Source organism: Sodiomyces alkalinus (assembly GCF_003711515.1).
Source record: "Sodiomyces alkalinus F11 unplaced genomic scaffold SODALscaffold_1, whole genome shotgun sequence".
NCBI classification, from domain to species: Eukaryota; Fungi; Ascomycota; class Sordariomycetes; order Glomerellales; family Plectosphaerellaceae; genus Sodiomyces; species Sodiomyces alkalinus.
Window position 1 is genome coordinate 2,992,784 of NW_021167079.1, and position 14,305 is coordinate 3,007,088.

At 53.6% G+C, this 14,305-nt stretch overlaps 6 protein-coding genes and 2 non-coding genes across 8 annotated transcripts; 5 read left to right on the forward strand and 3 right to left on the reverse strand.

The window, feature by feature from the left end:
* The first annotated feature begins 1,025 nt into the window (after nt 1-1,025).
* On the forward strand, nt 1,026-3,687 carry SODALDRAFT_326773 (ABC1-domain-containing protein). Its single transcript, XM_028610257.1, has 3 exons — nt 1,026-1,760; nt 1,853-3,358; nt 3,424-3,687. The coding sequence occupies exons 1-3, from the start codon at nt 1,491-1,493 to the stop codon at nt 3,466-3,468; spliced, it is 1,821 nt and encodes a 606-aa protein (XP_028470420.1). The 5' UTR covers nt 1,026-1,490; the 3' UTR covers nt 3,469-3,687.
* Nucleotides 3,688-3,766: 79 nt separating this feature from the next.
* SODALDRAFT_t8 lies at nt 3,767-3,838 on the forward strand. Its single transcript has one exon. It is a non-coding gene; the product is annotated as a tRNA-Ala (tRNA).
* Nucleotides 3,839-4,064: 226 nt separating this feature from the next.
* On the reverse strand, nt 4,065-5,840 carry SODALDRAFT_250373 (hypothetical protein; the record flags this gene model as incomplete). Its single annotated transcript, XM_028607414.1, has 2 exons — nt 4,065-4,835; nt 4,911-5,840. Coding segments are annotated over 2 exons (1,701 nt in total), but the record flags the coding sequence as incomplete, so codon positions are not given.
* Nucleotides 5,841-6,748: 908 nt separating this feature from the next.
* SODALDRAFT_t9 lies at nt 6,749-6,852 on the forward strand. The gene has a single exon. It is a non-coding gene; the product is annotated as a tRNA-Arg (tRNA).
* Nucleotides 6,769-7,144, forward strand: SODALDRAFT_19312 (hypothetical protein). The gene has a single exon (XM_028607146.1). The coding sequence runs from the start codon at nt 6,806-6,808 to the stop codon at nt 7,010-7,012; it is 207 nt and encodes a 68-aa protein (XP_028470422.1). The 5' UTR covers nt 6,769-6,805; the 3' UTR covers nt 7,013-7,144.
* SODALDRAFT_326774 (putative aryl-alcohol dehydrogenase) lies at nt 6,824-8,606 on the reverse strand. The gene has a single exon (XM_028610258.1). It carries the CDS (start codon nt 8,424-8,426, stop codon nt 7,278-7,280), a length of 1,149 nt encoding a protein of 382 aa, XP_028470423.1. The 5' UTR covers nt 8,427-8,606; the 3' UTR covers nt 6,824-7,277.
* Nucleotides 8,607-9,128: 522 nt separating this feature from the next.
* Nucleotides 9,129-10,042, reverse strand: SODALDRAFT_304036 (flavo protein). The gene is made up of 2 exons (XM_028608967.1): nt 9,870-10,042; nt 9,129-9,787 (listed from the first exon to the last, which is right to left on the reverse strand). Exons 1-2 carry the CDS (start codon nt 9,945-9,947, stop codon nt 9,143-9,145), a joined length of 723 nt encoding a protein of 240 aa, XP_028470424.1. The 5' UTR covers nt 9,948-10,042; the 3' UTR covers nt 9,129-9,142.
* Nucleotides 10,043-12,468: 2,426 nt separating this feature from the next.
* On the forward strand, nt 12,469-13,781 carry SODALDRAFT_19325 (hypothetical protein). Its single transcript, XM_028607147.1, has one exon. The coding sequence runs from the start codon at nt 12,859-12,861 to the stop codon at nt 13,753-13,755; it is 897 nt and encodes a 298-aa protein (XP_028470425.1). The 5' UTR covers nt 12,469-12,858; the 3' UTR covers nt 13,756-13,781.
* Nucleotides 13,782-14,305: the final 524 nt, after the last annotated feature.

A 14,305-nucleotide genomic window follows, 5' to 3' on the forward strand; every position in this document is an offset into this window, starting at 1 on the left:
ATGGTATTAGAAGATCTAATGCTATAGGTCTTCGAATCTCGGCATAGCGATATAAAGTCCTGAAGCTAACGCTTATAGGGTATCCTCCGTATATTTTATATATATTCTTCCTATCTCTTCTTAACTAGGGACTTCTAGGCAGCGTTAGTAGGTTTAAGATAGTTCTTTAAGACGATCAGAATATCTTTAACCTCCTTCTTCCGCGCGTACTAATCTTTAAGGTTAGGATTAACTATCTTTGCGATATAGTCATAAAGAGCAGCTAGACCACGTTACTATTACTAATATTTATTCTCTTTTACGTTCTATAGCTTAAACTTACGATCCTAGGCATTATCTTTATCACCTTCTTCTAGCTCTGGAGGTTCCGAGGATTCGAGCTTATAAGGACGTTTAGATTTCTTAAGGTCTGGATTAACAAGGTCAGAGACCTGGTTAGCGTAGGCTATCTGCATAATAGCCTCGATCCAATAACGCCACTCTTTTAGTAAGGTAAGGATCGTATAGCCTATCGTAGGTAACACCGCAGTTAAGGCCATCGTCTAACTAACTAGGACTACAGGGAAATAAACTATCGAAACCGACTATAACAGACCGATTAAATAAGGAGCGATAGAACGATATAGGACTTAAGCGAGTTAAGCGATTTGAATAAGAGGGAATAACGGAATAACAGTTAAAATAAAGTAGGCAGACGTAGCTAATAATACTAAGCTAACCGCTATAGACTTAAGGCTATTTTAACTACCTTAAAGCTATAGGATCTATCGGAATAGCTTCGTTTATTAGAACGCCGGGCTTATAACTATCAGCATATAAATAAGGTACGTAAAAGATATATATGTGTATTAAAAAAGAGTAAAAGATACTCTGCGGAAATATCTAACTATAAAGTAAAAGGAGGGGAAATTGATGTGGATACATCGGTCGGAAGTACCCTATCCGTCTACAGAAATGGCGCAAGTCACGCCCCGATAAGGTGGCTGTAGGCATCTGACAGCGGACTTACCTCTGCAAAGAGCCGGGACGGGGTAAAGGTCATACGTCACCAACACAAACCCCTGGGTGTTCTAGATGATCATCGCGACCCCCAGGCCTGACGATGTCGCCCCTGTGTCGCTCAGACTCAACTCCGAGAACATGAACACTTTCATTCACACTTTTTTCTCCGTCATCCCATCGATATGAGGCTGGCCTTTGTGTTCGGCCAGTTCTGTCCCCGACCCGGCGTCCGCCCTTCCATACCGATCTCGTCTCTTCACAGGGCGTTTGTCTCCCAGCCAAACGCAGGACGCTGGTGGTCGACTTCACGCAATATAGCTGGCCGGAATTCCACATGGCGGGCATACCGCTCTTCGCGGCGAATACACTTGCGAGCCGGGGGCGCAGCTGCTTTGGGCACCGCGGCCTTCTTCGAACTTGCCCAGGCGGATAATGGGGGAACAGACAAGACTGGCGAGCGTCGCATGCTCGAGGCGAGCAGGGCCGAGATGCACAAGACGATTAGGCACGATGATGGGGTTCTCTCGAAGCTGTGGCACGGTCTTGTTATCGTGGTAGATCGCTACATCGTCGAGCCTTTCTGCACCGCCCTGCGATTTCTACACCTCGTCGGCATCTTCGTGCCTGTCATTGTCGCCGTCCCAGCTATCTGGTTTGGCCCTCGACAGCCCGATCGAGATAACGAGAGGAGTGGGACCTTGTGGTGGTATGGCTTCTTGGTCCAGGCGATGGAATGGGCTGGGCCGGCATTCATCAAGGTGCGCAAGACCCGTTCTCAATCCTCTTTTTCTCCCCCCTTCTCTTCCGTGGCTCGACCTTCCCTTCGCCAAAGACACTGACAAGCAAGCAGCTAGGACAATGGGCGGCGTCGCGATCCGACATCTTCCCGAACGAAATGTGCGACATCATGTCCAAACTCCACTCCAACGCCCCCGCGCACTCGATGCATGATACGCGACGGACCATATCCGAAGCCTTCCATGGCCGGAGCCTGGAAGAAGTCTTCCAAGAGTTTGACGAGACGCCCCTCGGCGTCGGCGCCATTGCACAGGTGTACAAGGCCAAGCTAAAACCACAGCTTGCCGCTGCAAGCGATGCCGAGCTGAGCCGGGAGGAAGAACCAATTCCACTTCGACGCAAAGTTGCCCGCAATGTCGGAACGGCATTGAAGAGCACCCCGAAGCACATCCCTTCATCGTACGTCGCGGTCAAGGTGTTACACCCGCGCGTGGACCGAATCGTCCGACGAGACCTCCGCATCATGCACTTCTTCGCGTCGGTCATCAACGCCATCCCTACCATGGAGTGGCTTTCGCTGCCCGACGAGGTAGCCCAGTTCGGCGAGATGATGAAGCTGCAACTCGACTTGCGTATCGAGGCGGCGAACCTCGCCACCTTCCGCAGGAACTTCCGCGGCCGCAGCACGGCCTGGTTCCCCTATCCCTATACCGACTTCACCACCCGGAACGTGTTGGTCGAAGAGTACGCGCAGGGCATCCCGCTGTCCGATTTTATGGAGAACGGCGGCGGCGTCTTCCAGCACGACATTGCGCAGGAAGGGCTGGATGCCTTCCTGCGGATGCTTCTCATGGACAACTTTGTCCACGCCGACCTGCACCCGGGCAACATCATGGTGCGGTTCTACCAGGCCGAGCAGCCCAGCCTCAGCATCCGGTCCTCGCCGTGGCACCAGGGGGAAGGCATCCACACCGGGGATTACCCTGGCCAGGATGGCCAAGACGTCACGGAACACGTTCTCGCGCGCCTGCGGCCTTACCGGCATCGCAAGGACCCGGACGCCTGGAAGGCGGAGCTCGCCAAGATCGACGCCGAGGGGTACCGTCCCCAGCTCGTCTTCATCGACACGGGTCTCGTGACGGAGCTGAACGCCTCGAACCGCACCAACTTCCTCGACCTCTTCCGCGCGGTGGCCGAGTTTGACGGCTACAAGGCCGGCATCCTCATGTGCGAGCGGTCGCGCCAGCCCGAGTCGGTGATCGACAAGGAAGTGTTTGCGCTCAAAATGCAGCACCTCGTCCTCGGGGTCAAGAGCCGCACGCTGGCGCTCGGGAACATCCGCATCGGCGACATCCTGCAGCGCGTGCTGGGCATGGTGCGCGGGCACCATGTCCGTATGGAGGGCGATTTTGTCAACGTGGTCATCAGCATCCTGCTCCTTGAGGGGATCGGCCGGACCCTCGACCCGGGGATGGATCTCCTCAGCAGTTCGCTACCCATCCTGCGTCAGCTCAGTGCCCAGTCCGGTGCCCAGATGGCGAAGCAGGGCGACTTTTCCATGTTATACGTCTGGATGGGGCTGGAGACGAGGAGGTTCCTCCAAGCGAGCATTGAAGATGTAAGTGTTACTCCTTCGATGAACACCCCCACGGAAAGAAACACCCATGCTAATAAGATGAACAGGTTGAGCGATGCGTCAAGTACGATCTCCTTTCTCCTAATGTATGAATACCACGATAGAGAAGATGTAATTGTAGATAGATAGCATGAGGCTTGTTATTCGGGGGCAAACGGGTGTCCATCCTTCCGCTCACGCCCTGTTGAAATGGAGAAGTGCCTGGTGGGTCTTGGTTTGCGTGGCACCTCAGTCAAATAATTGCTCGATATATTTCTTTTCCTCTCACTGCCTTTGACACAAACCCTGAATTTAACCTGCCTCTTATTGCGACTGAATCCTGGCAGTTGACGTACCCCACGTGGGAGCTAGCCACATAGGGCACTTTAAACCAACACGAAACAAGAACAAGGGCGTATAGCTCAGGGGTAGAGCGCCCGCTTCGCATGCGGGAGGCCTTGGGTTCAATTCCCAATTCGTCCAGTTCTCTTTTGCTTTTTTTGGCCTTTTTTCTGTTACACCCTTGTCTCTTCTTCACACCTCTCTCTCCATCAGATTGCTCGAGGTGACGAGCAGGGAAATCAAATTTTGGCCACAGGAATTCATATACTCTAGTCGTTACACTATATTTAGAAAGGGAAGAAAAGTCACAGGGACGTATTATTGCTGTAAGTATGTACGTATACGTGTTATGTACGTCAAAAACCACCTACACCCCCCTCGCCGCCCTCGATTTATTGTCCCGATGGCGTTTCTCCTTGGTCGCCGTCTTCCGCCGCTGCATCCAAGACCGGTTAAGATCCCGGCGATTGTCCCAAAACCACTTCTGAAAGTCACCGCCCGGCCCCGGTCCGGCCGATCCCTCTCCCTCACCTACGTCCGCATCCGCCATGGTCTCGTCTCCGCGATGCAGCACATCGTCGTATCGCTCGTCGTCCTCTTCTTCCCCATTTGAGGCCCAGAAATTCCTCACCCGCGAAGGGTGGGCAGTGTCAGGCGTAGGCGCAGCGCTCCTAACATTGCGCCATTCGAATTCCCTCTGCGTGTAGGGGGTCATGGGGATCTGGCCTCCTCTTTCGCCCTGTCCGCCGTCGGCATCTTCCAAATCGTCTTCGATGTCGCCGCCGCCGAAGAAGCTGAACGGCTCGGGGGTGGTGGCTGCATCGTTGGATGCCCTGGTGCCGCCATCGCCCGTGTTTTTGCGCTTGTACAGTGCTTCGAGGGGGTGGACTTCAACAGGCGGAACCTTGATGGTGAGGTTGACTTTTTCGTTGGGGCGAGAGGGGGTGATTTTCCCGGATTCGGGCGCTGAGTCTTTCGCCGCGCGCGCTTCATCTTCCTCTTCGTCGTCGGTATCTTCGTCTTCTGAGGAGGTGCCACTGCTGCTCGTCGTATCATCGTCTATTGGCTGTGACTGTCTCTGGTTGAGGGCCGACGTTGTGGGCTTCGACGTCTTCGCTGTCTGCGACATCTTCGTCGTCTCTTCATCTTCGTCGGCGTCCGATTCATCCTCTTGTTGTGCGGTGAGCAAGGCCTTATCAGCTTTGCTCTTCACAGCCTTGGGCGCCGGTTCGTCTTCCTCTGACGAAGTGTCGCTGCTGCTCGATGTATCGTCACCAACTGCTGGGTTCGGCGAGGCATTCTTCCGAGGCTTCTCTTCCTCTTTCCCTCGCGTCTTCACGGCCTCGACGACGTTGCCTTCAGCATCTACCCAGCCCTTGCCCTCCACGAATTCGGTCGCCTCCACGCTCGTCGTAGAAGGTTGGGTCGTCTTGAGGAACGTGGGAAACCTGGTCGTGTTGGCAAACTCGTGGAGGATTGTTTCTCGTGACCGTGACTTGCTCTTCTTGCGCTCCTTGCGATCGGGACTCTCCTCGGGCTCCGCCGCGGTGGCGGTGGGATGCGGAAGCTTCGTTTTCAGCAAACACTCCTCCTTCTCCGTGTACTTCGATCTCTGGTCTCGCTTCTTCTTTTTCTTGTCTTTCTTGTCCTTCTCCTTTGTATGTTGATCCTTGTCCTTGTCCTTGTCCTTGTCCTTAAGCTTCCTGCTCCGCTTCTCTTTAATCTTGTCCTCGTCCGAAACGGTCCATCCTCGCTTGACTTTCCGGCCTTCGATTTGGACGCCTGGCACGACATTGTGGTCGATCTTCCTCTTTTTGGAGCCCTCCACTGAGTCGTTCTTTGACTTCTTCTTGCGCTTCTTGCCTGAATTCTCTTCGACCTCGACTTCAGGCTCAGCCGTAGGCTGCGGACGGGCCTTCTCGATGCGCATCTTGACTCCCTTCAAGACGGAACCGTTGAGCTTCTTTCTCAGCTTGTCAGCTTCTACTGCGGGGAGTTCGATGTAGCCGTAGCGCTTCTCCGGGAAAGTCTCAATCGTGTGGTAGGAGATACCGCGGGCTTCGGGGAGGACCTTCGCCGGGACGACGACGGGGAGAAGTTCCGAGTCGAAAGGCGTGATGTGCAGGCGGGTAAAGTCGCTGTTTTCAGAAGCGGCGAGTCGCTGTGATCCCCACTCGCCTTCCGAAGCAGGCTTGGGCATCGTGAGCACAAGAAGAGAAAGGACGATCAGTCAGTCTCGTGGGAGGGGCAGACAAATGCTTTAAGCGCCCGCTGAATACAGCGTGAAGGTTAAAAAAAAAAAAGAAAAAAAAAAAAGGTACGAGACCCTCAGGCAAAATAGATACGGATACGGAGTACCCACCACGATACACTTTCATTGGCTCTTCGGGGAAACGATATCCCGGCAGCCAAGTCCTCACCCCACAGAACTGTTCTTGAACGATGTGAGCTCCTTAGTTTTTAGCTCATGATTGAAATCATTCCCTTCCGCGGATGTGCCAGCTCTCATTCTTAATCAAACAAGAGTTTAGGCAACCGCTATCTGGCTGCGGTTGGATCCCAGTCGACAATGCGCCTTCCTTTAGATTCGGACATTTTTCTCTGTACACACGGCTCCATGGCTGCTCTCTCTTCCTGACTCAACATTGCTGTAGAAGAGTGGCCGGGAGATAAGCAGCACTGCCTGTTCCAGAATTAAAGCTGCCGTGACGGCGGAGCGAGGAATGGGGTTGACACTCGGCTTTGAAATATTACTGCGGGCTGCCCATCATAAACGGCCCTTCACATCACAAGTGACAACCGTTCAGTTCACCCTCATCTCCAAATTTGTCTCACCAAATAAATGATTACATGCGTTTCTGGATGTCAAAAGATGTCACGCAAGACACCCGTAACAGTTTCTATCCAGGCACTCTGACGAGTCCACCCGGGCCCTTTATGAGTCGTCATCTTTCTGTGAGACGCTGAAATTCATCATGGGCTGGTGAGTCTAGGTGGGGAAGGGGCCTAGCCTCATGTGCTTATTGTTCCTCTCACACAAACAATAAATGGGGCCGGCTGGCTCAATCGGTAGAGCGTCTGACTACGAATCGTGGTTTCGAATGAGTCATGAATAGTCCATCAGGAGGCTGCAGGTTCGAGTCCTGCGTCGGTCATTCTTTTTTTTGTTTATTTCTCTCTCCATTTTGCAAGGTTAATGTATCTTTTGTCTCTTTTTTTCTTTTTCTTCTTTTTTTTTGGTCTCTCTTCTCCCCCTTGCGTTTTATTTGCTCTACCTTCTGCCCCATCTCCCTTTCTTCCCTACTACATCCGTGAACTCGACAGATATGGCAACGCGTTGCCATGTCTTCGTACATCTTCGTACACAATCTCGAGAGATCTACTAACCCTTTAAATACCGGCCATGCCGTCGTCTCACAGCGAACCAGCCATTTGGTTTCATTACTAACTCTGGGGTTCTACCGAGCCTCCTTCTTCCTGATGATCGATCGCTATAATTATCACACGTCTCTCGTTACCACGTTGATACGGGAGAGAGAAAGACATCACAGTGTCGCGCCACTTCATCCTCTCACTTTCCCTACACGCTCGTCTCTCTCCGAGCCCCCGGGAAGACAAGCGTCGACGTCAGTCTCAGCCGGACCGACTGACCAGTGACGTTGGGATCCTCGCCGAGGAAATTGCTCGGGAAGCCCGAATCGAACGGCCTCACGCTCTCCAGGAACGCGATCTGCTCGTCCGAGAGCCGGAGGCTCAAGGCCGCAATGTTGTCCTTCAGGTGCTCGACCTTCCTGCCGCCCACGATGGGGACGACATGCCCAGCCTTGTGACGGACGTACGCCAGCGCCACGCCCGTGACGCTCTTGGTGCCCAACTCGGCCGCCACCTTGGCGAGCGCCTCGCTCATGCGCACTTCTTCCTCTGTCTGGTCCCCGTCGCCGATGAGAGCGCGTAGGCCCTCCCCGCGGGCCTTGCGCTCCTCGACGGCCTCGCGCGACTGGAACTTCCCGCCGCCCAGCACGTCCCACGGCATCAGAGCCAGCCCGAACGAGCGCGCCATGGGCAGGATCTCCCTCTCGAAATCGCGGTGCATGATGCTCCACCTGCCCTGGTACACGCTGAAGGGCGTCTTCCCGTGGGCGTTGGCGTACGTGTTCGCCGCCGAGACGACCCAGGCCGGCGCGTCGGAGGCGCCCAGGTAGAGGACCTTGCCCTGCTGCACGAGCATGTGGAGCGCGTCCATCATCTCCTTGATCGACGTGGTGTAGTCCCAGTAGTGCACGAAGAGGATGTCGATGTAGTCGGTCTGCAGCTTCTTCAGGCTGGCGCGCACGCTGGTGTGCAGGCTGCGCCGGTGGTTGCCGCTCGCGTTGGCCGCCTGCGTGCCCTGGCCCACCTCGTGCGACCGGTAGTCCGACGTGTACTTGGTGGCGATGACGAGCCGGTCGCGGTTCCCGCGCGCGGCCGACCACTCCCCTATCCAGGTCTCCGACTCCTCGTTCTGGTAGTTGTTGGACGTGTCGATGAGGTTACCGCCTGCGGCGACGAAGGTGTCGAGCAGCTCGAACGAGGCCTCCTTCGTCATGCTTCCCATGGCCGAGGACCAGGCTTGCCCGACGGACATGGCGCCTAGGGCGAGCGGGGAAACCCGGATCCCCGCCGTCGATGAGAGGACGCGGAGCCGTCCAAGCTCCGTGGGGGGTGGCGGTGCGACTTTGAAGAGGGGCATGTTTGACGGTAATGGTATTGCTTAATTGCTATATGAGATGATATGACGAAGAACAGACTGAACCACCAGGCATCACGGTTTTCTTTATATCCTAGGGATTCCGACGCCGGAGTTAGGCCCTAAAGGACATAGGACGTAGGATATAAGAGAGGGAGGGGATTCCCAATTCAAGTACTATCCATGTGCTGACGCGGCACGGAGGGGGGGCCGTTGGGGGAATGCTGCATCTATGCCCAGCCGGCACCAGCTGCAGTGCTCCGGATGTCGTCATCCGGTCCACCACCATCATCTCCGATATGGATACGGAAAAAGGACCGGAGTAGCGGAGATATGCCCAAGTTGGATGATCATCCCACGACCTCCCCTCTCCGTCTCTCCCTCTTCCTCCAACCAACTGCCGAAGGAGAAGCCAGACCTCCACAGCGGTGCATCGGCTCAGACTGTTGCAACAGTATATCCGTGGGATGAGCCAATCTCTTTCATAGCAGGTCTGGTTTGAATCTTAGTAACGGCTCATGTGCGCATTGAGAAAGTCACCCTCAACTGCTACTGCTCGTCTTACACAGCGAATTAAACGCGTCAATGGACTTCTTTTTATGGTATCACCCATGTTCTTTCTACCTTAGGTAGTCACTGAGGTAACCTGAAAGTACATATCAGGATATTATGAATGTATTTGTTTTATTCAATTGGTTCCAGTACCCCAGGATTATAAGTTATGAGAGCCCTAACCTCTGCTCGATGACCTTCACTATCTCTGACCATTCCATCATGGCTCCCAGCCCGACGTCATTACAGGCGAGCCTCTTTTCCATGGGCCTCAGGACCTCAAACCAGCCCCGTCCAGCGGGACCGTCCTTATCCCCGGCGTCGTCGACGTCGTTGCCAACGCCCCAGTCTTCTTCGAGGACCCGTATCTGTTGCGCAGTGATGGGGTGAAACCACATGGCCGTATTCATACTCGGCGCCACGACGATCCTGGCCTTCTTCCCGTCGATCAGGCCCGTGGTATCCCAACAGCGCACAGTATCCAGCAACAGGTTATCCGACATGCCGTGGACGATTTTGGCCAGCGTATTGGCGCTTAGCGGCGCGATGACCAGGATATGAGCCCATCGCCGGAGGTTGATGTGCAGAATCTGCGCCCCTCTTGCCCCGGACTCGACCCATTCGTCTTCGTCCTGGTGGACGCCTTCGACGTTGGGGAGTGCCGCGAGCGATTCCACTGTCGGCTGCTCCGGAGACTGCCCCGCCAGGAACTGCGCGGCCGTTTTGGTGAGGATCACGCGGATCCTGACGTTGGAGTGGCGTTGCAGGGCTGAAATGATCAGAGGAAGCTTGATTGTAGCTATTGATCCGCTCTGCAGAACGACTTAGTCACACAACTCCCCCAATCTCGGACAAATGGGGGGGAGGGGGGAGGGGAGGGAAAGGGGGACGGACCGCTGCCAGGAGAACGTGGATACGTCCGTCATGAATCGCACTTGCGACTGAGGCTGCAGGTGAGGGGGCTTGTGACATCGCGATAGTGGACCAATGCGCTTTCGCGGGTCAGTTTTGGGAAAAGAACGGTGGTGATTTCATTAAATAATGAGAGTGGCGTTGATGAAGAGGACGTCTCAAGAGTCAACAATGACATTGCTTGACGCTGTTAAGATGAGTAATCCGTGTCGGCGATCCCGCTTCCCGACCCGACCGGCCCCATATCATCACGTGATTTGGCGAGCCTTCTCGTGTTCTTGTTGAACAACCGCGAACCAGCGCAGACCTACCTTCGCGTTACGAGGTACAACTGGCAAACCAGTTCTCTGGCTCTCCCTATGTAGTATTACTTGAGGAAGCTGTCTCTCGACGAAAGCTGTGGCCTGGGGAACTATGTTCTTGTCTGTCAATTTCCAGCAATTCCCAATTTCTTTTTTGTTTTGAAATATCACCTATTGCTTTTTTCGTCTTCTCGCCACGGCGTCAGTCACGGTGTCAGCTCCCCCCTAATGTAATAAATTATAATTCGCGGACTCTTTTTGTACATAGTATTCAACATGACTACCATCTACTCAAGCAGCACTGTGGGATGTCTCAAACGGAGTAACGGACGTCGTCGAGTTTCCATTCAAGTTGCCAACTTACCATGGCAGAACAAGTTTCCTCCTGATTCCTGAACGGAGTTGGGGGGAAACCTTCGGACCTACTGATCACATCACCTCAGACATCTTATTAGCTGGGTCTGCAGAAGAAATGCCGTCGTTAACACTCAACCTAACTAGGACGGACTTGGCTTGAATGTACAGGGGGCATCCATCCATTCATCCCTAGGTGGACCGTGGCGGATCACCTAATGAGGATATCTCTGCAATTCCGAAGTTCCAGTCCCTAGGGTATCTTCTCCATCTCCATGATCCATCCCATAATTCCGTAATTCCCGACGGTATTGTTGATGCTTCATTGGAAAGCGAGCTGTACAGCTTAGCCTTCACCTGGCAGACACGAAATTTAGCCTCTCCTCGATAGTGCTTATTAGGGATCACTCACTTCTGTGGATTATGCTTGACGGGTGGAAGCCTTCCGCAGTCGGGATGGTTGCAAATGGTCCAAGGGTGAGCTCCGCAACCCATGCAATTTCCAGTCAGGCTGTGAGGGTTGGGATTCTGACAATGTTTGCATGGAACTGGCTCAGGCATCTTGTATGGATCTTTGATGAAGAAAGTAGTCAGGGTTCTCAAGGATTGGTAGTCGAATTTTCTAAGAGTGATGACTTTGAGGAAGATAACTATCGAGAACAAGGGAAGAAAGAAGTTATTTCTTGTATTGAATGTTCACGGAATCACGGAGAACCTCCAAACAAGACGGAACTGAACGATGTCATTTTTACCACGCCTTTGAGCGAGCGCCTTCCTCTCAACAGGAGTTTCTCAAAGGAAGCGGAGTAGGAGAACCAGGAAAGCCCATATCCGATAAACACACCTTCACGATATGCGGCAGTATAACAAGAATCCCTGCACGTACGACCCCAACATCGGTTCATACTCGATGGAGGGCAACTGCAGGTGTTCCCCCAAAACTGTTGAGTCAAGGAGTGCAACAAACATACATCTGAGCCCAGAGAATAGCACGAAAACACTCGGAGACGGCGAGGCTTTGCTTGCTGGATAAGGTAGAGGCATAGAAAAGGCTTCACAGAAGGTCGAAGGACATTAACTCGACGAGCTAATCTAGTTTATTCGTTCGCTTCCCCCTGGTCCTATTTCTTTCATTCTCGTGAGGGACAGGCTAACGACACCGCTCTGATTAGCCCCTTATGAAATCCTCAAGGCAGTATATCCTGTAGAGCAATTTCCCTGCTCGGATCCTCCTCGAAAGCCGGGTTGATTTGTTTGTCTTCAACGTCGGTAATCCATTCTCAAGGACCATAATGATACGCTGTTTACAGCCATATAAAACAATGTCTGGACTGGGGATTGGAGCGGCTTTTGTGCCTCTTGTGCCACCTGGTACAACAAGGTAGCAATGTTTGCTCGTTGATTCGACGGGAGGTATATGGTATCGGGAAAGTTCCTGGCGAGCCTTTGAACTTATCCCTCGAGGGGATGATGGATCTTGGAATGGCGGATGGCGGAAATAGTGAAGCTGAAGACTCCGGGAGTCCTGTGACATCGCTCTGTCCCTGGAGGCTCAGATGGTATCGTATCTTCCTGGCGGTGGATCAGACCCGATCCGCTCAGGAGGATTGCGGCCTGCCGGGTTCCGGCTCCGAGACGGACCATCACCGTCGTCGCATTGCCATCAAATCCGATTGGACGGCGAAGCCGGCCAACGACACCTTACCTCCTGTCAGAACAATACCTACCTAATACTGGTACGCCAACTGAATTGTTCTTGTTCCTTGCAGAGTTCCAAGATACTCTGTGGGGAGACGAAAAGCTCCGTGGCTAGCGGGGCTTCGTCATGACGCTTGCTTCAAGGTCACGAGAAGTCTCGAGCCATAACCCAGCCCGACCATGAGACGTTTTCATTCCTCCGTCGGAGTTCCATTTGTGCAGGACCGCGTTGTTGCTAGGTAGGATCCCCGCATAATGTCTGGCCAACCGTTAGGCGACGGTAATTTTTAGCGCTCACCAAAGTAAGTTCAGAGCCATCGTTGAGATGGACGTCATGGACCCGAAACAACCGAAAAAGTGCCTGGGGCCCAGATAAGCATCAACGGCACTACCGGGGACTTGTGGTAAGAACGTCCGCTGTGACGCGCTGAAAATAAACGGACCGGGAGAGGCCGAGTAAAATGAAAACGTAACGAGGGGATGGGTCAACGAGTGAGTTCCTGACATATAATACGCTGTGAAGCGTACACGAGGTTCAGACGTCTTGCGGCAACCTACTCACTTTTCTCCGCTCCGCACCCTCGCTCTTCGGATCAAGCAAGAACGCAAGAAACAATATGGAGAAAATGGAGAAGATGACGACTCGAAGCGAGCCAACGACGACGGAAAAGAATGAGGCGATGCCACATCAGCCAGGCATGGGGACACGCACACACCCGATGAAAGTGCTGAGCCTCGGTCTTCCACGCATGGGATCGTACTCGATGTGCCTCGCACTCCAGCAACTGGGCTACCAGAACGTCTACCACCTAATCGACGACACGGCTCGACGGCCGGAAGATTGGGACTTCTTCGCCGAGGCAGCGGACGCGCTCTTCCCCTCGCTACCGACGTACAACAAGCGAGGGATGACGAGGGAGCAATGGGACGTCATTTTCGGGTCGTGCGAGGGGATAACCGACATTGGCAGTATATTCGCCAAGTCGCTCATCGAGGCGTATCCGGAGGCCAAGGTGATCCTCGTGGAGAGAGATTTCGACAGCTGGTGGAAATCGATGGAGAACCTCCTGGATCTCATCTTCGGCCGGACCGCGTGTCTCTACCGGGACGTGATCGAGCCCGTCGCCGAATCGGGCTTGACTAAGTCGGTGCAGAAGGTGGTAGGGGGCTGGCTGGGCGTGGAGACCCTGAACCCTTCCATGGCCGAGCTGAGGGCCAGGGTGCGCGACGTGTACGCGAAGCATAACGCCATGATCCCCAAGCTTGTGCCTGAAGAGAGGTTGCTTCGGTGTCAACTCGGTGAGGGGTGGGGGCCCTTGTGCAAGTTTCTGGATAAGAAGGTGCCGGATACGACGTTCCCTCATGCAAATGATGCGGCTTCGTTCAAGAAGCAGGTCCAGGGGAGCAGGACGAAGTTGGCGTGGTTGGCACTACAGCGGGTCGCATTTTGGGTTTCGGCGATCATGGTGGTGGGGGTGATGATTCTTCTGGCAGGACGAATGCAGGGATATTAACTGCGATGGCCAAAGATGGGTTTGATGTTTGGAGATGAAGCTGGATGGAAGGGGATGAAAAAGAAGAGGGTGGGTGAGGAATAATGCGGATTATATAATCTGGGGAGCCGAGAACTCAGAATGGAGCAAAACAAGCCCTGCGGCAGTTACCTAATTCTATATGGAAGTACCCTTCTGTGTGTCCGACCACAGTAAAGTACCTAGGTACGAAGTACCATATTGACTTAACAAGGGGTACATTTTTGATGCGACAGGTTAATCATTACCTAAGGTACCTATGAACAAAGTACACGTAGTTACTCACCCAACCCAACGACCTACCGGGTTGGGATCCGCTACGGGAAGCCACTGGTTGAACCAATCCGCTGCGCCTTGCCACGCGTGGGGTAAACGAGTACATACTGTACACGTACAACGTACGTACAGAGGTACCCACCCACTTCCGCGGCAGCGACGGGGACTACGCGGATACAAATGTTAGGTACTGTACACTACTGTCATGTCATGTTGGTGAGTAGTACACGTTAATCCGTAAGGTGGTAGAGGGGCA

What these genes read in the sequence shown, in the direction of transcription:
- SODALDRAFT_304036 (XM_028608967.1), bottom strand. Translation starts at nt 9,947, where the DNA reads ATGTCACAAGCCCCCTCACCTGCAGCCTCAGTCGCAAGTGCGATTCAT. An exon ending in TCCACGTTCTCCTGGCAGCG is followed by an intron (nt 9,788 to 9,869) that starts GTCCGTCCCCCT and finishes GTCGTTCTGCAG; the next exon opens with AGCGGATCAATAGCTACAAT.
- SODALDRAFT_326773 (XM_028610257.1), top strand. Translation starts at nt 1,491, where the DNA reads ATGCACAAGACGATTAGGCACGATGATGGGGTTCTCTCGAAGCTGTGG. An exon ending in CTGGGCCGGCATTCATCAAG is followed by an intron (nt 1,761 to 1,852) that starts GTGCGCAAGACC and finishes ACAAGCAAGCAG; the next exon opens with CTAGGACAATGGGCGGCGTC. An exon ending in TCCAAGCGAGCATTGAAGAT is followed by an intron (nt 3,359 to 3,423) that starts GTAAGTGTTACT and finishes TAAGATGAACAG; the next exon opens with GTTGAGCGATGCGTCAAGTA.
- SODALDRAFT_19325 (XM_028607147.1), top strand. Translation starts at nt 12,859, where the DNA reads ATGGAGAAAATGGAGAAGATGACGACTCGAAGCGAGCCAACGACGACG.
- SODALDRAFT_19312 (XM_028607146.1), top strand. Translation starts at nt 6,806, where the DNA reads ATGAATAGTCCATCAGGAGGCTGCAGGTTCGAGTCCTGCGTCGGTCAT.
- SODALDRAFT_326774 (XM_028610258.1), bottom strand. Translation starts at nt 8,426, where the DNA reads ATGCCCCTCTTCAAAGTCGCACCGCCACCCCCCACGGAGCTTGGACGG.